Below are 24,539 nucleotides of genomic sequence, written 5' to 3'. Positions count from 1 at the left end.
GACTTTGATCACTTTTTTGATTGTATCTCAAATATTTTCAGAATATACTGAAAACAATAATGTTTGATATTTTTAAAATAAGTACTGGCATGCATTGAGAAAGATTCAGTCACTACTCCAAAAGTTTAGTAACAATTTTGCTGTTTTTAAACATGCTCTAAAAATTTTACACCAATCATCATTCCGGGGTGACTTTGATCACTTAATTATTTTGATGAATTTGTAGTAACACTTTGCTGCTTTCACTAAATTAAACAATCTTAAACGATTAAAACGAGTTTATAAACATGCAAAGCAATTTGGGGGCCATTCACATTCTACGTGTACAGTTTATGTTGGCGAATGTCCAAGATTCATACATTTTTTTTAAATATATATGAATGATTATCCACTGAGAGGGAAAGTGGTCTAAAATCATCAAAAACTCAATCAATTCAACTTGTTGTTTTGAATCTGTTTGAACCGATTGTTTGTATGCAACAAAAATCGCCAAGAATACACTTTATTTTCAATTGATATTTTGGCATGAAAAACACTCTTTCAATAGCAGAAAAGGCATCAATAGTAGCAATGCAGACATATATCCACACAATCAGTGAAGATTACGACAAATCCCAAGCACTACGAGCGCTTTTTTACCACATTTTCAAAAAAGAGGTACAGTGATCAAAGTCACCCCGGTGATCAAAGTCACCCCAGTTTACGGTACTAAACCAACGTCTATTGGAAAGATTCGGTGTATCAATTACCACAACATGCACACTTAGACGTACGGCTTAGCGTTGTGAGCTAATCCAAACAACAAATTAGCCTTTGATTACGCGAACAATATTTTGACTTGGCTTGACGCGGGTTTGAATCGAAAAAAAGATCGGTACTTTGAACAAAGCGTCATTATCTAAAAAAGTATGAAGCAAGTCATGTTTCTGTTTTGTATGGCCAGCCAGCGCAGGAATGGGCGAGCGTTTTTTATCTTTATTCGAGTCTACGGCTGGTACCTCGATTTTCGAACTATAATTGTTCGTATTGCTTTTATACCGATAATTGTTTTCTCGTTTGCCGCAATTTTTCCTCCAAAAATGCGTACACAAGTGGTGGCCATCATCGCCGTTTCAGCATATGCGTGCCAAGCGTTGATTTTGCATTTCGATCAGGTCGGCATTTTTAGGTGGAACCACCCAAAGTAAGTCATACTTAAGCTATGCTCTACTGACATTGAAGATGTGTCTGAATCATTTGAGTAATAATAATTACTAGTACCTAGCTAAGATAATTTCAGGTTCACCCACTGTCCTCGATTCCAGCTTAGTTTCGCACCTCACCTAATCCGTTTTGATTTTCTAATCTTTTAATCGCTGAAACTTGAAACTTGTCTTTCGTTTTTGGGCAGAACTCAAAATCATGGTCGTTACAAAATTAAGCGTAGCACAAAACTCATTCGTGTACCTGAAACAGAATATCCTTTGTTTTTCAACAGATAGAATTTGCCTAGTCAAAGTACAAATATATTAAGTCCGGTAGAATAAAACTGTTTTTTTCTCTTCTCGCCTCGCTTGCGCTAGTAGAAGCCCACCCTTCGTACGAACCTTCGTAGGCTCAGATAGGCCACAAAGTGAACGAGCAAGATCTCGACCACCATCAGCAGATAGTTCCCGTAGATGGCATCTAGCGTGGTCCGGTAGCCTGCGTCCTCGAGGACAGCTTGACCGTTCGGCAGGCAGGTAGTGCTATTTCGTCCTGGCTCGGCACAGGTGATGTTACCGACCGACCGCCAGTAATACACCGAAATGCCCTCCGAAGCGAAGAAGAAGAACGAAACAAATTTGCTGACCGGGAAGGCTCGAACGTTTAGATACAAACCCCCGAGCAGGGCATACAGTAAGAAGATTATGTTGGCATACTCGATTGAGAGTTCCACCGAACCGCAGATGCACGAGAACAGGTAGCCTGCAAGTGCAGAGAAGAAAGAAAAAAAAAATAACGAAAATGTTTGGTTTAATGTGGTTTGGTCTTATGTTTTTCTTTCATTTAATACTTTCTCGTTCGCATTAATCTCGGATGGACAAATGCATAGATGCTAATGCACTGGCTAATGGATGCCTAGAGCAGCGGCAGTAGCAGCAGCAGAAATCGATTGACGATGAGCTCAGTTTCCAAACACTTGCTTGGGAAAACCTATTTCTTATTTCACCTGACCGATGGCGAGTTTGGTGCTCTTTTTCACTCTTTGAAAATTGGCAACGGTACAATAAGGATACAGAAGTGATAACGTTAGGAAAGTGATCACATCTCGTCGTGTCGGCTTAATTTCAAGTTGATTTTGTTTATAGTTTTTTTTATATTATGGGATGTGAAGAAATTGATCATCTAAGTATTCGAGATAAAAACACTGATCAAGAGATACTTACAACACTAGATAACGTTTACGGGTCCTGTCAAAGTTGAACCCTTGAATGCCGGGGAAATTTTGAAAATATTTTCGTATAATTTGTATAACTTCGTTATAAGTTAGTCGAATTTGATCGAACAAGGTATAAAATACCAAAAAATAATTGAATTTGAATAGTGAGCTTGATATAAGCTGAACAAATATGTTTTTCAAGAAAGTCATTTTTCCGCAAGGAGTAAACTAAGCTGCTGAAATCGAACAGAAAAGCTCCAAATGATCAATCGACTATTTTCGAGAGAAAACTTAAAAACATTAAAAAGAAAAACGAACTAATGTAACGGCACCCCGCGTCCTTGACAGCATGCCTACAGGGTTCCGTCACATTAGGTGGCACATTTAGAACCCGGAAAGAAGTCGGTCTTCTACCGGATTCTTTCCATGAGGCTATCACAGACCGCTAGAACACGGCCAGCAGCCGTTTCATAAAAGTAAAGTAAAGTAAAAGTCAAGTCTTCCGCTTGGCTTGGGTGACAAAAACTGCGAAAGTCACCCGTAAGCACAATTAGTATAAACAAAAGCCCGCGTTGAAGCTTGTAGCTCGTCGCCTCGCGAACGAGGATGAGTTACCGGGCTATTGGCGGTTGTTTACAGAGCGCCGCTCCCAGAGATAAGGTTAAGTAATGATCTAAGGAATCCTCAGGAATTCCCTGTCTATGGGACTAGGATTCTTGAATCAGAATCGTGTAATGAGAATCCATCGGATTCTGCAGGATTCCATATTGGAATCCGAAGACTTCTCGTAACGCGATTCTCATTGAAGAATCCTAGTTCCTTATACAGGGCATTCCTGTGGATTCTTTTTCCAGAATACCTTAAAGAGGACGCTCGCGATTCCGATGAGATGAATCCTAGAGATTCTATGCGAATCGCATGTGTTCGACCAGATGTATATGAATTAATTCTACCCGGGACGTCAACCGGACGAACACACAGGTTTCGCATAGCTTCCCTAGGATTCCTCACATTGGAATCGTGGGCGTCCGTGAAAAGGAAACCTGAAAAAAGAGTCCTCAGGAATTCCAAGTCTATGGGACTAGGATTCTTGAATGAGTGTCGTGTTATTATAATTGTTTGGATACAAAATCTTTCACTTTACCCATTTCTGCTCGACGGGGTACCATGCATCTTTTGCAATTTTCATCCGATTTCGATAGTTTCAACGTTAAAAGATTAAGTGAATGATCTACTTTCAAATGAGCGTTAGCGGTGCCTCGAAAGAATTCTCCCTTTCCCGGGAATTCAGTTTTCCGGGGATATGTTCCAAAACTGAGGAATTTTATGAGTATTTGAAAAGAATCTCACATAATTGGTTCGTATTTTCTAAAATTACTTTCACAGGCCATTTCTATGGTTTTGGGTGTTTTAGTGATATGCCCTCAAAATGGTCCTTCCGGGACAGATTCCACTGGGGCTTATGGTGGAAACAATTGTATGAAACGAGATCAAATACCACATAATATAGGTATTTTCGGAACCGGGCTGACGTCCAAAGACCGAAAACGATCCCTGACGTCAATTTGAATTCCAAGATGGCGACTTCCAGTTTGCATAAACAACCTCAAATGGCCGAATACCACGCAATGTGGAAATTTTCGGAATTGGGCTTTTATCTATTCTATTTTTTTTATTTGGAATCTTTTTTTGTGGCCTCGTTTTGTTTTTGAAAAGGTTTTTCAGATATGTTGGAAATCTTTCAAAAATTTCGATTAAAATAAGATATAATAATTTTATTCTTGTTGACAGAAGGGCATCCAACTAAGCTGTGGGCTAAAATTGAAATCAGTTTTGTTTTTCTGATCTAGGGCATTATTTTAAGTTAAGTTTACATTCTGCTCTACATTTTTCTATCAGCGTTTTTCAACAATTACGCTGCAACCTAGGCACTAGGTAATGCTACCAATGGACTACCTTTTAGATTCATAGGTGTCGCTCCATGGGTGGCCTTCCGCATTGGTAACATAAAGGAATTTATTACCATTCTTTTGGCGGCTGTTGAGCTTAAGTTAGTTAGCGGAAAGACAAGGAAACTACGAAATATTATTGAACATAACCGTTCTTTTTTGGCACATGTGTCAAAATTGAACCGTGCCAAAATCGATAAGGGTCTGTGGTTTGTAGTTTTTCTGTTTTTTTCTTCTGTACCTAAAAAGCATTTTAGAGCCCGGTTTGGCTGAATTTTGATCATATTTTAGTTTGACCTTTTCTTACAATACAGTGTTTCAAACCATCATTTCCATTGATGGCTTTTTACAGCCTCCGGGGTAGTGATGGGAAAGTTATCGATATTTATCGTAATATCGTTAATTGCCTCATATCGATAATATCGCTAAATCTTAGCGCTAACGATAATTATTGATAAGTCGCAGGCGGCAGTTCAGGTGGCACAAAGTATGCGAATTATTTCTTGCACTTGCAAAATATCATATAGTAGTTATCCAAAATAGCCAATTATTGTACCCAAATCTCTACTAGCCGAATAGACTTCGGTAAAATTCACAAGTGAACAAACAGTATCCTTGCTTTTGCGACCTCACACCCCCTACGGAAATTATCGATAACCCATCGATAACATCGATAAAAGCTAGGAAACTATCGATGTTATCGTTAACGATTTTGCTCGATATTTCCCATCACTACTCCGGGGACGGTTTTCGATTATTTTGAGCTGAATTTGGAATTGATTTTGTTTTGTTATTTCAAGCCTTTCGAAGTTGTGTGTTTTCAGAGTCGTTTTCTAATCTCTAGGCATCATTTTGATTTCGGGAGTACCAATATTGAGTGGTATTCGGCCAATAATTTGTTTTCATTTTTCAGTCTCTGGATGTCATCCCGGCTTCGAAAATATCAATATTGGATGATGTTTGACCTTGTTGCATTTGATTGTTTTTATGGCCACTAGAAGCCCTGGAATCAATTCCGGAAGGTACATTTTGAGAGCATAGCATCAAAATACCCAAAATCATAAAAAATAGCCTGTGAAAGTAATTGTACTATGAACCAATAGTTATACAGAATGTTCAAATATTCATGAAATTCCTCAGTTTGGGGAAACCGGACTCCCGGGAAATGTAAGACTGACGCTAATTTGAGAGTAGTTGAGTCACTGAATCTGCTGGTGCTAACTATCGAAATCGGATGGAAATTTCAAAAGATACAAGAATTTTAATTTTTGGGTTCCATCGTGCTAAAAACGGTTAAAGCGAGAGTTTTCGTATCCGAAGAATTCTCATTACACGATTCTCATTCAAGAATGCTAGTCCCATAGACAGGGCTGTCTGGAGGATACCTTCTCGCGGACGTCCACGATTCCGATGTGAGGAATCCTGGGGATTCTATGCGAAACCTATCGGTGCTACGAACATATATATATGAGTGTATTCTAACCGAGACGTCAGTCAGGTTAAATAGTCTGTCCGTGCTAGTGTCAGTAGTTGAAATTTGTAATTCTGTTAGCGTATTCAGGGAAGTTCCATTCACATTCTAAGAAGTTGAAGCAACTTCGTCTTGATGCTAGATGGACGCAAGGTCCATGATCAGTCGCAGTGTTCAGTTTCCGTCGTTGATATACACTGAATTCTGTTTTTACGCGACTTTTTTTACGTGATTTTATTCTACACGGTTTTTTTTCACGCGATTTTCTCGAAATTACGCGATATTTGACATGGAAAATATTGTTTATGAGCCAAGATGAAACACACACACAAACATACACGCACATACACATACCTACACATACATACACACATACATACACACATACACACATACACTTAACACATAGCGAAGAATTTTGTAACGCCGCGATCTTTTTTACGCGATTTGCTCCAAATTACGCGTTTTTTTTACCGATTTGTTCAAAATTACGCGATTATTTTTTGCGTGCACGCATCAATCGCGTAAAAAGAGAATCCAATGTATATGTTTGATTTTTAGTCTTTCGAAATCATATCATTTCAGATTCAGATCAGAGAAAGCCAAATAAAAACATTGATGAATCTAGTTTGGCTGAAATTGAACTTATTTAATGAAAAATTTTCATTTGTTAACCTCACTTAAGTAAGGTAAGGTTAAGTCTACACTAATTTGAATTCAAACTAATTGAAAGTTACGACTACATTTTAAGTTCTTACAAAGTGTATGTAATTGTTGAAATGCGAAAATGGACGAGAACTGTGCAATTTCATGCAACACCGGACTGTTATTTTTGGACTGGTAAAAGCATTGCACAGATGCTTTTTTCCTAAGTCACGTATTGATATTTGAATTAGTTATTATACCCCTCTTAACACCCCCCCCCCCTTTTTTTCGTGATATTTCGTGGTCTTTTGGTAAACCTCTCCGTCTTCCGCCATTTTTAGCTACGTGGTCGTTTCATTTCGCCAAAAATGCCAAAATAAGTTCAGAAGTTTCTCTAAATGATCTTTTGCCACTAATCTCATGCTCTTTGCATAATATGAAACTTTTCTTTTAATAGAAACTTTTCTTCCAGTTCTCAGGAAAAAAATTCACAAAGGGTACAAACAAATCACAAATTATCTAGAAGAAATAAAAGTAAATGTTTGAGCTTTTCGTAAATAACTAATAAAAGTATTAATAATAAAACCGAGCTATACTGTTATACTCTGTGTCAATGTTGAATAATCAATAATAAAAAGTTGCCTCGCGATTGTCTCTTGACACCCAAAATATTGAAAACATTGGTTGTCTGGATCAGAGTCTTTGTGTATATAGAGTCGCGCCAAGAGAAAATCTATCGTTTCGGTAACACAGTTTTTGTGCCGTTTGTTGCCAAGAACTATACAGTTCTATTTTCACCATGCATAAGCGAATATCTTTTTTTGAAATTCTTCACAAGGTACACAGTTTTGAAAGATTATACCGGTGATGCTTTGTTAAATTTAACTGAACCAGTGTACAGGTTTAATGTTGGATTTAAAACGTGTAGTAAAACTTCGGAAAACATATGTTCTTTATCACGCTTAATTACAACACTTTTCCTCTACTCCTAACATTATCCTTGTTTATTTACATTGCTCGATTGTTACCCTCGTTTTGATTTTATCTTTGCGCGACTCTATATTATAAACATAGACTCTGGTATGGATCACGCCGTATGGTCTGCGCCAAAAGCAGAAAAAAACAAGATGGCCAATTTCTGTCGAATAGATCCTCGAAGGGCCCTATTACAGACGACGAGGCGAGTGGCGAGTAATTCATCTGACCAATTAAGGCATTGCAGATGGCAAGTCGACTGGATTCTGGACGAGTCACTTCTCGTCGGTCACTTAGCTGTCATCAGCCAATTTTCACTCGCGTTCCCTAATACATGCATCATTTTGCTCGCCTCGTCAGTAATTGTGGGCGATGCGAGTTGCTCGCCTCGTCTTTTGTAATAGGGACCTTAATCGTCGCTAAGGTGTTTTATGAATTATTTTGGGTTGTAGAGGTCGTTTGGCAGCACATTGGCATAGTTCCCGGCGTTTTCGGTGTACGAATAAACTAGCAAGTGGTGAATGAAGATAAGCGTCATACACAAATTACGTAACGCTAAAAATCTAGATTGCAGACCCCTTCCCCCTTATGTGACGATTGGTAACGTTCGACATTACTCCTGCCCCCCTAAAATTGCGTAACGCTGATCAGCCTGACTCTTCTTCGAAATTTTCAATTTCAAGCAAACATCACAGTTACGTAACTGTCTCTACTATTACCCCCCCCCTCCCCCTTACGTAACAATAAGTAACGCAGACTCAACCCCCCTCCCGCCCTTCATGCGTTACGTAATTTGTATACGACGCCTTAATTGTAGGTTTGTTTCCAAACGTTGCATGACTTTCCCTCACCCAACACCAACTCAGCAAACCAGGGATTATCAATCGGCACATTTTCCGGGAAAATGCTCAGCTGAAGAATGTGATTTCAGCTTTCCATTCAAGAAAGTGTTTTGTCCCGATTGAATTCGACATTCGCTTCTCCATTTTTATTTTTATAAAGTTTTTTTCTGTGAGAATAACTTTCTGCTTTTTGGGCAATCGAATTATATATTATATGAGCAGATGACGACTGAATCAATAAATCGAAACTGCCATACAAATCTTCTTATTAGCATACGCAAAAGTTCAAGCCTTAAACAATCGAATTCGAACGAATTCAATCCGCACAAGTTTTGCTCTGATTTCGCACAGAAAACGTGTGAAATGCATTACGCAAGAGTTGTACAACAAATACAATGACATAGATCGAAATCAGGATGATTATCATTCATACAATAAACGTGATGTTCGGTAAATTTCAGTTTCGGTCGAACGATCAGTTTGGGGCGCTCAAAAAACTGTTGTTTATTTTCATAGCCGGTGCGTATTAACGTGCATCGCTTGCCCATCCCTAAACAGCGTCAACAACCGAAACAGCCAATAGCGAGCTTCGTTTGTACAAAATTTTGTGACGGTTGAGAGATGCCGACTTCCGGTTTCTGAAAATCTACGAATAAATTTTAATTATCCGATAATATCGGTACTTCCGGAATCGGGATGACGTCAACATACGCATATGTTCCTCAGTATTGGGCTCTTTTAAACGGGGTGTGACGTCCAGAGACCCAGAACGACGACTTCCGTTTCCTGGAAAGTTTAGTGAAATTGAGGAAAATGCTTAAATATTAAATCCCTCAATTTTGGTATTTTCGGAACTGACAGAACGCCAAGAAGCAGTAAATTTGTGTTCGTTGCCATTTCGAAGCTCGATGTAGCGGCTTCCAGTTTGTGGAAAGCTAAAAACGCTCAAATATCAGTGTTTTCTCAAGCGGCCTGACACTTAGAGGCTGTAAATGGTATCTAAAATTTGATAGGGTCGATGCAGATAAGAGCGAATATCAATGTAGTACCTAAGTCGGTGAATCCGCATAACGTCCCCCAGCTGCGTCACATTGAGAATTTCTGGGCAAACCTAAAGCGTAAGATCTACTCCAACAATTTTGTCGTGAAACCTGAGCAGGAATTTATGAATAGAACGAAGAAAGAACTTAAAAACATGACTACACGCATGTTTTACACGCAAAGTTTTACGAATTTTGTTCGAGCATGAGAATTTCACTTTTTGAAAAAAAAATCTCAAATGCGAACTTTTACCCAGTAGGGCAAAAGTACGCGCAGTTTACGGGGCAAAAGTTCGCACTGTATGAACAGTGTATTTATCTTTTTTTGCTAATTTTGTACCGATTCTTTTCAGTTGCGTTAGAGCGGTGCCCTTTAATATATTTTTTTATTCCTGGAAATCCGGATTTCTGCGGATATGTTCCGAAACTGAGGGATATTATGAGTGTTTGAACAGAATTTTACAATTATTGGTTCGAAGTTCATAAAATTACTTCCACAAGCCGTTTTTCTAGTTTTGGGTGTTTTTGTGATATGTCCCGAAAATGGACCTTCCGGAATAGATTTCACTGGGGCCTCTAGAGGCCATAGATAAATAAACGAAACAAGGTCAAATACCATCCAATATGGGTATTTTCGGGACCGGAAAGATGACTAGAAACCCGGAAACGTTCCTAGACGCCATTTTGGATTCTAAAATGGCGACTTCGGGTTTCCGAAAAACAACCATAAATGTTCGAACAGCACCAAATATGAGTATTTTCGAAATCAAATTGATGTTGAGATCAAAAAGCAACTTCAGACGTCATTTTTAAATTCAAAATGGTGACTTCCGGTTTGCGGCTTCCGGTTTTGCCCATAAATGGCAGAAAAAATGATTTGCAACATAAATTTCGACATACTCAACTTTGAACAGCTCTAGTATTTTTTTTAGGATACCCTATCTCTTCAGTGTCTCCGGCCAAGTTGTTAGGCATCAAAAAACCTACCATTTGAAGTTATGAAACTCATGGTTTGAGCCATTTTGAGCTCTTTAGAATGGAAAATGCATAAAAATTGGTTTTTCCATACAAATCTTCATATAAATTTGAAATGCAATGCGCCAAGCGAAGACAAAACCAATCGACTTCCGATAAATTTAGGATTGTTTGGGGCTCCAATTAGAACAAAAAAACTTGGTTCTGGCTTTCTGCAATCAAGTTTCGTTTTTTTCATATGACGATTCCCCACCTTATTATTTTTATATTTTCCAATATAAAAAGCTGAAAAAAATCACATACACCTAATTTCTACAATCTGCACACGTGCACACTGCACACGTGAACTCTAATATGGCATTAAACATTCAATAAAGATATAGAACATCAATTTTTGGGTCCAACCAATTGGCCTTCAGTAACTAAACAACGTGAGCTAAAATTGATTCCCGAGTAGAATCAATTGATAAAATCTAATCTAATACATACCCTCAGCGCCGGATTTACGATTGTGAGGGCCCGGGCTCTTTTATAAAGTATCTTTGCCGAAAACTTATGAATTACCAAATCAACACTCAATTTCTTCAGTTTATCGTATTTCCAACTTCACAATGCCAAGATTGACAGTCTTTTACTCTTTAGAGTCGTACGCAATCTTTTGTTAACCAGTTTCATCTCCAAAAAAGACCCAGTTGCGTTCAAAATCATTAGACTGAAATAAATACGCATTTTTTTCTCTCAATTTGTGGGCCCCCTGAAAATGTGGGGGCATCAAATGCGTTATCCAGGTTTTAAGCTTAATCAGAAGTTGCACTAGTGTCGCACAATATTCATGTGATTTCGCATCATCCTACTTTTGCATGTATTACAATAAGAGCAAGATAATTTTTGAGGGATAATAAATTAAAACAAAGTCTAGAATTTGTATGCACAAAAAATAAAATTTGTTATGACAATAAATATTCTTTTTGAATAGGAAAAATTTAGAGTATTTTTCAAGCTCTAGAAACTGTAGAGCAATTCTAGAAAAAAAAAACGGGTAACCAATTTAATCGACCATTTTTGATTTGGCTGAAACTTTGCATAGACGTTTCTAAAGGCAAAAGATGCCGCTTTGTGCTATTGGTTTGATGTTTTTGAACACGACTCATTTTTGAGAAGCTACTGAAAAATGCTATTTTGGGAAGGTATTGATGATTACAAATATTTTTAGGACTAAAACGGTTTGTTTAATCGGTGTGACGTTGTAGATAATAGTTTTATCTTTCCGAAAAAATACACTCAAAAAAAAAAGAAAAATTTGTTTTTTTTTTTAAAAAAGGTTAAAAGCAAAATTGAAAAAAAAGCAAATTTATTGAGACGAACCAGCCAAAGGCTGAAAGCCTCTCTAATAAAGAAAAAAAAATTCAAATTTAATTATCTCAAAAAACTCATATTTTAAAAATCTGATTTTTTTTAATAAAAATTTCAAAAGATTACCTAAACATTACCAAACATTTTTTTAATTTTTTTTTTTCGAGGGGCATATTTTTATTGAAAAACAACAACTTTGCCGAAGACACTATGCCAATCATTCTAACCGTTTTGGCTGTAGAAATAGTTACAATTTCCAATAGAGCACTCAAGGTCGCGGCTATTTTTACGCGGATTCCGGAAATAACGCGGTTTCCTTTTACGCGGAACGAACCTCCCGCGTAAAATCGACTTTAGTGTATTCCATATTAAGCCTTTAATTGCCCAGAGTCCCAGAAGGTCGATTTCTGGTTAAAAAATTTTTCCTAACAGATTTTGAAGTTATTATTAAATAGATTTAGAATTCAGCGTAATCTGCAGAACATTCGATTTTCTACTTTTTTGTCGCACCTCAGGGCAGGGCAATGTGAACAGTAACGCAATTCTCAGATTTTCACTTAGCAATTCATTTCATTTATCGTGCGTGTACGGATTAGCTATTTACAAGAGTTTCACTGGGCTTTTGCTGTGTCATATTAAGAGCGTTAATCCGCCAGTAAACTATTACTCTTCGCTTTTTCAACAGCAAATGGTATAATGCATATTGAATGTAAGCTCAGAGTTGTGAAGAAGGGAGAGCGAATTGTTGTTTCTTTAAAATCAAGATGAGCAAAACGAAGCCTGAGCCTACGAATAAAACCTTGTCCATGTCCTTAAGTCTTCAGGTATCGAATGGCTTTGTCTCTACTAAAAATCGAACCTACGATCGTCAAAGCGGATTCTCTAATCTTGCGACTACGCGGCTCAAAAAAATTCCATCATTCATAATTGATTTTATTATTATCATTGGTATGGTTGCCACCTCTGCGGGTCACACCCAAAGGCTCCGGGTCTTGAAGGTGATCTTCGGGTGAACGTGATTTTCTCCGGGCCTGAGCGATAGTTTCCGGGTCGAAATTGTTTTCAATTCGCTCTGGAAGTGGAAACCACATAGGTCATAAATTTGGACAATTTGTTTTTAAGTTCTACGCACCTATTTGCTGAATAATATGGTAATTAAGCGAAGAGTTTTTGGCATTCAATTTGAGAATTTCATTCTGTGCCGAACACGCATCAGCATCGGTTGTGTTTCGAATTCGCTCCGATAAAATTCAAAACGTGTGCACAAGTGCTGGCATTCTTTGACCGGGCCCGGTGTCTTTTGTTTAGATTGCTGCTTCGCATTCAAGGTCAAGTGCCTTTGTGTAACTTTGTCGCTTTGTAGCTGCCTGCTGTCGAACGATTTGGTGGTGAGTGCAGTGTACTCCTGTAGTCATTTATCCAACACGAAGGAGAAAAGCAAAGGAAGGTACGTGCTTCTTGTCTGTCCCATCGGCGCGCTAGTATTAGCGCGATGGATGTAGATCCCCCACCTCTCGCACCTTCATCCTCGAATCCCCCCGACCCTGTCCCTTCTGCCCCTCCTTCTACTGTTAATTCTTCAGCTCCCTCACGTGTCAGGTTGTATCCAGACGGATCGACGCTTCCAGTGGCAGTTTACCTCAGGCCTAAAGCAGGGCCGAAATCGAAATCATTGAATATATTACAGATTTCGAAAGACCTGACGTCACACTATAAAGCTGTGACTGAAATTTCTAAAATCAGGCCGAACAAGCTCCGTGTCGTGGTCAATGACCTTAAAGAGGCCAACGATATAGCTTGCTCCGAGCTCTTTACACGGGAATACCGTGTCTATGTACCCGCTAGAGATGTGGAGATCGACGGTGTCGTGACCGATTCGAGTCTTTCCGTGGAGTGTATATTAAAAAGTGCTAAAGGGTGCTTCAAGAACAGCACATGTCCCAATGTGAAGGTGCTCGACTGCAAGCAATTGCGGTCGGTATCGCTCGTCGGTGGCAAAAAAGTTTACACTCCGTCAGACTCGTTTCGAGTTACGTTCGCCGGGTCTGCACTACCAAGCCACATCTCGATCCACCGGGTTCATCTCCCTGTGAGGCTCTACGTACCCCGCGTCATGAACTGCCTGAATTGCAAGCAGTTAGGCCATACAGCCGACTACTGCTGCAATAAGGCACGTTGTGGCAAGTGTGGGGAGTCTCATGCGGAAGATTCCTGCAGTGTTAACGCTGAAAAGTGTATTCACTGCGGGGAAAATCTGCATGAGCTCTCGACATGTGCGGTGTACATGCAGCGCAGGGATAAAATAAAACGGTCTCTCAAAGAGCGTTCAAAGCGTTCCTACGCTGACATGCTAAAGAAGACCGTTACCACTTCTCCCGTTACTTCGAACCCCTTTGATCTGCTGTCTTCGGATGAAACCGATTCTGACGATTCACCAGCGGGAACATCTTACGCCAATCCTGGGAAGTCTAGAAAGAGGAAAAATATTTCCTCTCCTAAACTTCTACGAAAAGGTCCAAAGATTTCCCAAAGTGAAATGAATGGTACAAACAAACCTAAAAGTGCAGCGGAAAAACCGAAGCAAACTCCTCCTGGGCTTGCAAATTTAAAGTCCCAGAAGGAGTTCCCAGCACTTCCTGGAACATCTAAAACCCCAGTTGATCCTTTTGCACATCCAGTTGAAAAATCAAATGCTGGACTGGTGAAATTTTCTGACATTGTGGACTGGATTTTTGAAACTTTCAATGTACCCGATCCAATAAAAGATTTTCTTACAGCATTCCTCCCAACAGTTAAATCATTTTTGAAGCAGTTGACTGCTCAATGGCCCCTCCTTGCAGCGATCGTATCCTTCGATGCCTAATTCATCTGCTTATGTGAAGGATTCTATCTCTGTCTTACAGTGGAATTGTAGAAGTATTTTACCAAAAATTGATTCGTTTAAAGTTTTGATAAATAAAAACAAATGCGATGCATTTTCCCTTTGTGAAACTTGGCTAACTTCGAATACTGATCTAAACTTCCATGATTTTAATATTATTCGCCTTGATCGAGACACCCCATATAGAGGAGTACTTTTAGGGATTAAAAAGTGCTATTCTTTCTATCGTATTAACCTCCCCTCGATTCCAGGCATCGAAGTTGTCGCATGTCAAATGACAATACAAGGTAAAGAGCTTTGTATTGCCTCAATATATATATTCCTCCCAGAGCACAGATTGGGCAACGGCTGCTCTTTGATTTAATAGAACTTCTTCCCTCGCCACGTTTGATTTTGGGAGACTTTAACTCTCATGGTGTGGCTTGGGGTTCCCATTCTAATGATAACCGCTCCTCTTTAATTTATAACCTTTGCGATGACTTCGACATGACTATTTTAAACAACGGTGAAATGACACGTATCCCGAAACCTCCAGCGCGCCCAAGCGCTTTGGATCTCTCTTTATGTTCGACGTCGCTACGGTTGGATTGCACATGGAAGGTAATCCTCGATCCTCACGGTAGCGACCATTTGCCTATTCTTATTTCAATTACCAACGGGTCAACTCGCATGCGGCGAATTGACATTCCGTATGACCTCACACGGAATGTTGATTGGAAGTTATACGAGGAAATGGTTTCAGAAGCTGTCGAGTCGATTCAACATCATCCATCACTTGAAGAATACAACCTCTTCGCGGGCTTGATTCTCGACGCCGCGTTGCAAGCCCAAACGAAGAAATATCCCGGCGTAACGATCAAAGAACGGCCTCCCACTCCGTGGTGGGACCAAGAGTGCTCCGATGTCTACACGCAAAGATCCGACGCGTTTTTGGCCTATCAGAAGAAAGGTATACCTGGCGACTATATACGGTATTCAGAGCTTGATACCAAGCTTAAAAGCTTGGCTAAAGCAAAGAAACGCGGATATTGGCGTCGGTTCGTAAATGAGACGTCGAGGGAGACATCGATGAGCACTCTTTGGAACACAGCCAGATGAATGCGAAATTGTATAACGGTCAACGAAAGCGAGGAGTCTTCAAGTCGGTGGATATTTGATTTTGCCAGGAAAGTATGTAAGGACTCTGTTCCTGCGCAAAACGTTGTTCGCGATGCGTCTCCGGGCCACGACGCGATAGAATCACCTTTTACGATGGCAGAACTTTCAGTTGCCCTCCTGTCCTGTAACAATAAAGCGCCTGGGTTAGATAGAATCAAATTCAACTTGTTGAAAAATCTACCCGGCAATGCCAAGAGGCGCTTGTTGAACTTATTCAATAAGTTGCTGGAGCAAAACATTGTACCGCAGGATTGGAGGCAAGTGAAGGTGATCGCCATCCAAAAACCAGGGAAACCAGCTTCTGATCATAACTCTTATAGGCCGATTGCAATGCTATCCTGTATCCGGAAGTTGATGGAAAAAATGATACTCCGTCGTTTAGACCATTGGGTCGAATCAAATGGTCTACTATCAGATACTCAGTTTGGCTTCCGCCGTGCCACAGGAACGAATGATTGTCTTGCGCTGCTTTCAACAGATATTCAGCTGGCGTATGCTCGCAAAGAACAAATGGCGTCAGCATTCTTAGACATTAAGGGGGCTTTTGATTCCGTTTCTATTGACATTCTTTCGGGTAAACTTCACCGACAAGTATTTTCTCCAATTTTGAACAATTTTTTGCACAATTTGTTGTCCGAAAAGCATATGCATTTTACGCATGGCGATTTGGCAACTTTTCGCATCAGCTACATGGGTCTTCCCCAGGGCTCATGTTTAAGCCCCCTTCTTTACAATTTTTATGTAAATGACATCGACGAATGTCTGGCAAATTCATGCACGATAAGACAACTTGCGGACGACAGTGTAATCTCTGTTACAGGAGCCAAAGCTGCCGATTTGCAAGGACCATTGCAAGACACCTTGGACAATTTGTCTGCTTGGGCTTTACAGCTAGGTATCGAATTCTCTCCGGAGAAGACTGAGCTAGTAGTTTTTTCTAGGAACCATGAACCTGCTCAGCTCCAAACACAATTAATGGGTAAAACGATTTCTCAGGTTTTGGTACACAAATATCTTGGTATCTGGTTCGACTCTAAAGGCACCTGGGGTTGCCACGTAAGTATCTGATGAAAAATGTCAACAAAGAGTGAATTTTCTGCGTACAATAACCGGACAATGGTGGGGAGCCCATCCAGGAGACCTTATAAGACTTTACCAAACAACGATATTGTCTGTTATTGAGTACGGGTGTTTCTGCTTCCGCTCCGCAGCAAACACACACGCAAAACTTTTCCTTATTACTTTAGAAGCAATAGCGCAAAATTGCCTTTTGGGTAACAAACCTATTACTTAAAAGGCAATAAAATTCTTCCCCAGTCAAGTAACTACACATACTGTCATATATTTAGCACGTGTTACGGGAGTATGACTATCTAAAAATGGTCGTTTCAACCACATGCAAGATTTTTTCTGTCAAAAACTGCTCCCTTTCCATCTCAAGTAAAAAAAAGTCACACACATAGTCGCATATGTTGCACATGTTACTAGTTTCTTCAATCGCCAATTCATCCGGTGAGCATGTATTAGTTCGCTCGTTGTATGCATACGGAGTAGCGAAAAAATATGACAAGAGCTGCCAAGCAACATTTTCCCCGTCATAGAGTATGCAAACGTTGATGATTTCAAAGACTTGAAATGCGTCTTGAAATGACATCACCATCTGTAAACTGCGTGAGAGAAAAACAAAAACATTCGCTTTCTTGCAAGCTATCCAAAACACATACTCATTGGTTCATGGAAACTCATTTGCACCTGTTTGAAAATACAAAACTCGTGCCCATCCAGAACAATATTCGCAACTTCGGCAACTCTGTTCAGACAGTATAACGTATTTTCATTTTAAGTAAACACTAGCGGACGAAACGAAAGTGTTTATGATTAGACATTTGAGATTGACGGGTGGATTCTCATTATGTGTGGATGAAGGGACAAAAATGAATCTGATCGTTGCATCAATACAAATGCAGCGAGTGAAGTCTTGCTAACACATGCATTGCGGTGCTTGGCTGTATGTTCTCCTGCAGAAACACATACAAGCGTGTGCCCGTCATAATTTTTGTTACTTTTCGGTTATTACTATTTGTGTATAATGCGCAGTCATAAGACACAATAAGTAATAAAAAATTGCCCTAAAGTAATAAAATGTTTCCCGTTTGCGTTGGGTGCACATTTGATCAACCTGGAGCGAATACAATATCGTTGTTTGCGTATCGCCTTAGGTTGCATGCAATCGACCCAAACGATGAGTTTGGAGGTCTTAGCTGGAGTTCTACCTTTGAAAACCCGCTTTTGGAGCCTGTCTTCTCGTATTCTTATCAAATGTGAGGTCTTGAACCGTCCTGTGATTGAAAATTTTGAAAGGTTAATTGAACTTAATTCTCAAACCCGTTTTATGACATTGTATTTCAATCACATGTCCCAAAATATTAACCCTTCTTCGAATATTCCAAATCGTGTCGACTTATCAAATACTTCTGATTCTACTGTGTTTTTCGATACATCCATGATAGAAGAAACTCGTGGAATCCCGGATCATTTACGCGTGCAGCAGATCCCCAAAATTTTTTCCAATAAATATCGAAACATCAACTGCAACAATATGTTCTACACTGACGGATCACTTCTTGATGGGTCCACTGGCTTCGGTATTTTCAATAACAATTTAACCGTCTCCCATAAGCTTAATAATCCTGCTTCTGTTTACGTCGCAGAATTGGCTGCAATTCAGTACACCCTAGGGATTATCGAAAAAATGCCCACGGACCATTATTTCATCTTTACGGACAGTCTCAGTTCCATTGAGGCTCTCCGATCGATGAAAGATGTTAAGCACTCTCCGTATTTCCTGGGGAAAATACGGGAACATCTGAGTGCTTTATCCGAAAAATCTTCTCAGATTACCTTAGTGTGGGTCCCTTCTCACTGCTCGATACCGGGCAATGAGAAAGCAGACTCTTTGGCTAAGGTGGACGCAACAAACGGTGAAATTTATGAAAGACCAATTGCTTTTAATGAATTTTTTGCATTTGTACGTCAGAATACGATCATCAGTTGGCAAAATGCTTGGACCAGAGGGGAACTGGGAAGGTGGTTACATTCCATTATACCCAAGGTATCGACGAATCCGTGGTTCAAGGGGTTGGACGTAGGTCGGGATTTCATTTGCGTGATGTCTCGGCTTATGTCCAATCACTATAGATTTGATGCGCATCTCCGTCGTATTGGGCTCGGGGAAGGTGGTATCTGTGCCTGTGGTGAAGGTTATCACGACATAGAGCACGTTGTTCGGTCATGCCCTGTCCACCGTGACGCCAGGTCTAAATTAGTAGCTTCCCTTGAGGCCGGAGGTAGACGGCCAGCTGTACCTGTTCGTGATGTCTTGGCGAGCCGTGACATACCCTACATGACCCTTATATACGTTTTCCTAAAATCCATCCATGCCCCAGTCAAGTCCCGTTCCCTTCCGTCTGCACCCAACAAAACGACAAGAACGCGTTTGAACCTTAAGCACAGATTTTGGAATCAGCAACTGCACCCCACTCGAATTCGCCACGACCTGAGAACCCGAGGCCTTCAGTGATATTTTGGCTCAGCGGCACATTCCATTTGGCCACTTGAACACTAGCGAACAACAACAACGAACCATAACCAGCAACTAGACCCCGCACAATACCTCCAGGACCCGAGAATACAAACCTCTGCCCCAGCTCATGACATCGGCCATTCGAAGAGCATCAGACGACCATTCAACAACAAAACACTGATTGAAAAATTCATGCTAGTTTTAAGTTAGACTTAATTTCAGCTCGTAGTCGGCAGCGAGGATAAAAAATTTGCTTTTAGTTTTAAAGTCACCAGATATAATTGGCGCCGTTAAACATTAAATTGTATTTGTGCCGTGTCAAATAAATGATATATGAGGAAAAAAAAATTTGAGAATTTTACCAAAGGAAATTTGAAGGCTGTTTAGTATATTGTACTACTATTTTACTTAATTACATAGCAATATTTTGCTGACATTGTCACAAAAATTATCGTTTTCGATCGGCTGTTTGAAATCGCTAAGATAGATATGAAAATAGTGTAGGATAATGTTATGCCAACCATTTTTTTTCAGCAGACCAGAGAAATTTAGTAGCATAATTATATAAATTTTGAAACCATAATTTTTTGTATCCTCTGCAACAAGTATGCCAATGCGAACACACAATTTAGTCGAAAAAAAGTAATATTTTTTTTAAGTCAACAAAGAAACCGGTTTGAATATATTGTTGCAAACGTCTACAATTCACATAGTAGTTGAATCTAAAATAATAGAAAAATAAATTTACGAATCGGTTGTGTGGTTTCTGAGATATTGATGTTTCATGATTTTTACAATTTTAAACATAACCTCTAAAATAAAAATCCAATTACAATGAAATCTAATAGGGTCTTATGGGGCAACTAGAACATTCATTTGCATATAATTTCATTCAAATCGGTTCAGTCATCTCTGTGAAAAGTGAGTGAAAATAAAAATCTACACATACACACACACATACATACAGAAAATGCTCAGCTCGTCGAACTGAGTCGAGTGATATATGCCATTCGGCCCTTTGAAGCACCTTCATATCTTCGGTTTTGCAAGTGATTGCTATACCTTTCTAGGAGAAAGGCAAAAAGTTAAAAAGATTATTAATTAGGAGTAAAATATTCGTGCTGAAGAAATAGCGAAATACAAGAAATGACTGAATTTCGTTCACTTCAATCACGAGCAATACCGGGAACGTACGAATAGCACAATACCAAATTTAAATTTTGTTGAGGCCATATGTTTTGATCAAAGCAGTTACAGTTTTAAATAGTCGAATTTCGTTTCTTTTCATAACTTTTGAACCACATATCAAATTGCTATGAAATTTCTTACTTGTGAGTTTGAGAGACAACCCGTTCAAATGACACTAGATATGTTCAAATAAGTCGTGTGATCTTTGAGATAATAGACTTTAGTTGTTTTTATAATTTAATACATAACGGTTGGAATAAAAATACGATTATGGTCAAATAAAATGGGATCCTATAGGAAAGCCAAACTTTTCATTTGAAACTTAGATTGTTGAATTTAGTCCAGTCATTTTTGGGAAAACGAGTGAATTTGAAAAGTCACCGGAACATGTTTCTTTTCACAATTTTTGAACCACGTGTTCAATCACTATAAAATTCATCAATTAACCTTTAACTAGCCCGTTCATTTGATACCAATATTGTTCAAATCTGTTGTGTACTTTCTGAGATAATGAAGTTTCGTGATTTCCATATTTTGATACATTACAGATAAAGTAACAGACCGATTACATTAAAATTAAATAGGGTGTTATGAGGCAGCTAGACCTTTCATTTGACACAAATATCGTGGAAATCGGTTCAGTCATCTCTGAGAAAAGTGAGTGAGATTGGGAGAGCGTTACATACACACACACACATACACACACACACATACACACACACATACACACACACACACACAGAAAATGCTCAGCTCGTCAACTAAGTCGATTGATATACGAGATTCGACCCTTTGGAGCACTTTTATACCTTTGGTTTTTCCAGTGATTGCTATACCTTTCTAGGAGAAAGGCAAAAAGTTTATGTTCATGATTTAATCAATTTTGACTTTATACAAACACAAACAATCCATTTTTTTCTGGTTTTCTGGTCTTTGCAAAAGATTAAACCAGATCTTATCAATTCCCCCATTTTTTCCAGACCAAAATAGAGCACCACCAACTCGTAAAAACAATTTATCATACCGTTAAAAAACCGTTTTGCTACCGAGTATGACAGCAAGGATCACTTGAAGCCTCAACTTTAATTGAAACAAGTGCTCTACTCTGCAGGCGAAAGTCGAGAAAACTGCAACCTGACCGAACAGATCAATCATCGAGTATCATCCCCTTCCCCTCCCCCACTAGAGAAAGCAAACGTGAAAGAGCATGCAATCATACATACATACCGTATGCGACGGCCAGCAGACTGGCGAACGAGCAAACGGTGGCCATCCCGAGGTAGGTGGCAAATCCGGTCGCAAACTTCACGCACCCGTAGATGATGCCAACAAAGAGGAACGATTCGAAGAACGCCTTCGGCACCGTCAGCAGCGCTTTGTGGGCGTAATATGCCGACAGGCGGTACGTCTGCTCGCCCACTTCCCGCCGCAGCAGGGGCAACTCCTGGGGGAACATGTAGAACACCGCGTAGCTAATCGTGTATAGCAGCTCGCAGAGCATGAGGAATAGCGCCCCACGGATGTCTTGGATCGCTGTCTGGTTGGTGGGAGTAACTTGGAAGTAAAGCGTCGAGATCGTTACACTGGTAATCTAATTTTGTTAATCAATTTCATGAGTTAGAGTGCAAGCTTATATAAAATTACAGTAACTTACCAGGAACAATAGTGTTACTGTCACGTATTCGCGAATGTTGCGTACGCTGTCTAGGATGCCACGGTGCAAAAGCAGCCATAGTTGGGTTGACCAGCAAGCTTGGTGGTTCTTTCTGATCCAAAAATAAGTGAGAAGTAGATAAAACCCCAAAGAGGGTGACTAATAGTGTAAACTGTACTAACGTAAGTATTTTCTTAATTACGTCATCTCGATGATGATCAAGCGTAAAACACTTGTCCCTCACGTTCCTCGTGTGGAATTCTCGAACCAACTTTCTTCGGGCTTGTCGTGCTAGACTAAGCTCAGCGTCATTCTTGGTATCACAAACTAATTTAAAGTAATGATCAGCAGGATTACAATTCACGGGAAGTGGAAATTGGATGCTGAAATTGAAAAATACGATAGTAAGAAATTCAGTAAAATGACAACAAGAATTCAACCTGTTGAAAAACGAACTGGCCTCCATGGTGGGTCCCTGAAAAATAACCTGCCCTTGCCGCAGTAAAATGACATCACTGAAACACTCAAAAACCGCCGATGCTGGGTGGTGAATTGTGCAGATCACAGCCTTTCCATGCACGGTAGCTAACTTTTGAAGTGACTTCAGTACAGAAAGTGCACTGAAACTGTCGAGTCCGGTTGTCGGTTCATCACAGAACAAAATGGGTGGCTCCGTCAGTAGCTCCCCCGCCAGGTTTATCTTCCGTCGTTCCCCTCCGGAGAGGTGTGAGATCCTCGTTTGTTCACATTTTTCTAAATTCAGCTCTCGGATTACAGTTCGCATTTGAGTCAGCGGCACTCCCTTCAGTTTCGACTGCAAACAAACACTGAGCCATTGATAATCGAGCAAACTTATCAGGAGATTCTCCCGAATAACCTACCACAAATGTAAGCTGCTCTCGCACTGTCAACGAATTGACGGAAATCTCGAACTGCGGCACGAAACCCGATAAGCGCTTCATCTCCGAGTGACCCACTGACAGCCCGTTGACGAACACTTGTCCCTGGACGTAATCGGCCGTCATGCGCATCGAGACGGCCGCCAACATTGTAGTCTTTCCCGATCCGCTGCAAATTGAATAAGAGATTGCAAAACTTTCGACATTTGTTTACTATAAACAAACCAACCTTGCACCCATCGCGGCCATTAAATTTCCCGAACGAAGCGCGCCGTTTGCTGCAAATGATCAACAACACAAATTACCTTTTGCTGTTTGATAACGAGATGCACAAGGATCAATTTTTTATATTAATCGCTAAATCAAAAACCGTTACCATCCTTCAGAATATAATGCTTTTCTTCTAGTTTGTTTCTACGTTTCCAAAAACTGCGGCTCGCTACGCTCACGGAGAGATCTTTCCACTGTAGTAGAACCGAAGAGGATTCCCTGGCTGCTGATGTTCTGGGCGTCTGATTCAATTTCACGTCGAGTTGCATTGTTATACTTTCACGACACTTAGACCGGAGTGGCTCACAACTGTCTGGCGTGTGTTCTCTTTAGAAGTGAACTTATCTGACTAAACTCATCTTCTTCCGTATGTACTAGATTAGGAAAGACGCTTCTCTCAGCAAACCACTGCCGCAAAGCTTTCTGGTGATAACGTTGCCCAGAGTGAGAGATGCGCAAGCTGACTCGCTTATTTTTGCCATTCCTGGCACGGAATGGCGGCAATTTCGTCACAAAAGTGAGTTTTAGAGCAATTTACGATCGAGTTTAATGAATGTATCTGTGGGCAAACCACAGAAAATCTGTTCCTCTCTATTTGTTATTATATTCTTCTTACTACCGTTAATTTAATTCTTTCAAAAGAAATACAACAGGAATCTAAAACAAAACTGTAGACAGCCATTGTCGATACACCAGAGGAAGTGAGGAATAACTCTTAGCTGGACTATCCTCTAAGCGAGCAACCTACAGGGGGCAAAAATTTTCTTATCATCTCAAAAAAGTAACTGGTTGTATCTGAGATATGACCGCATTATTAACATTGGACTACGCAAAATTTTATTTATAAAACTTTTGTGATATTTAACTTTTCATTTACTAGCATTCCCAGGCTAGCTCTAAATTCGAGGTACACGAAGTTTTAGAAACGATGCGCTTAATCTTCCACATTCACATATCGATTGGGGCTATGGAAAAATGATAAGAACAGATATTGAAACGGCTAATTATCAAATACAAGATTTACTTTACTGGACGTATTGTATTCCAATTGTTGACTGTTTAACAAAAATTCGATATTTCAGCTGTATGGAGAAAAGCAATAATTCCCCTGTCAATACGTGAAAATATTAGCAATTGACACCAACATTACAATGACAGATCAATTATAATATAAGACTGTTGTGATTCTGGATATTCTGATGTTTTGGTCGGTAGTCTTTTAATTTTGAAAAATATTGCAGCGCCGGGTTACTGA

General features: G+C 39.8%; 1 protein-coding gene across 2 annotated transcripts; it reads right to left on the bottom strand.

The window, feature by feature from the left end:
- Positions 1 to 1,437: 1,437 nt before the first annotated feature.
- LOC129725233 (protein brown) lies at positions 1,438 to 23,972 on the bottom strand. 2 transcript variants are annotated; one of them, XM_055680788.1, is made up of 8 exons: positions 23,391 to 23,972; positions 23,244 to 23,292; positions 22,997 to 23,183; positions 22,556 to 22,929; positions 22,298 to 22,498; positions 22,116 to 22,227; positions 21,689 to 22,052; positions 1,438 to 1,947 (listed from the first exon to the last, which is right to left on the bottom strand). In XM_055680788.1, exons 1-8 carry the CDS (start codon positions 23,551 to 23,553, stop codon positions 1,559 to 1,561), a joined length of 1,839 nt encoding a protein of 612 aa, XP_055536763.1. In that variant the 5' UTR covers positions 23,554 to 23,972; the 3' UTR covers positions 1,438 to 1,558. The 2 variants fall into 2 exon arrangements, with proteins under 2 accessions (XP_055536763.1, XP_055536765.1); XM_055680790.1 differs by having other exon boundaries at positions 21,689 to 22,015; positions 22,318 to 22,498.
- Positions 23,973 to 24,539: the final 567 nt, after the last annotated feature.

The sequence above is a fragment of the Wyeomyia smithii genome, chromosome 2 (assembly GCF_029784165.1).
Source record: "Wyeomyia smithii strain HCP4-BCI-WySm-NY-G18 chromosome 2, ASM2978416v1, whole genome shotgun sequence".
NCBI classification, from domain to species: Eukaryota; Metazoa; Arthropoda; class Insecta; order Diptera; family Culicidae; genus Wyeomyia; species Wyeomyia smithii.
Note: the sequence above shows the minus strand (reverse complement) of the source record. Positions and strands in the feature narration are given on the sequence as shown.

Excerpts from the sequence above, each read along its gene's own strand:
- LOC129725233 (XM_055680788.1), bottom strand. The coding sequence starts at position 23,553 with ATGCAACTCGACGTGAAATTGAATCAGACGCCCAGAACATCAGCAGCC. Across the intron at positions 23,184-23,243 it reads ATGGCCGCGATGGGTGCAAG|CGGATCGGGAAAGACTACAA; the intron begins GTTGGTTTGTTT and ends TTCAATTTGCAG. Across the intron at positions 22,930-22,996 it reads GAGAGCAGCTTACATTTGTG|TCGAAACTGAAGGGAGTGCC; the intron begins GTAGGTTATTCG and ends GTTTGTTTGCAG.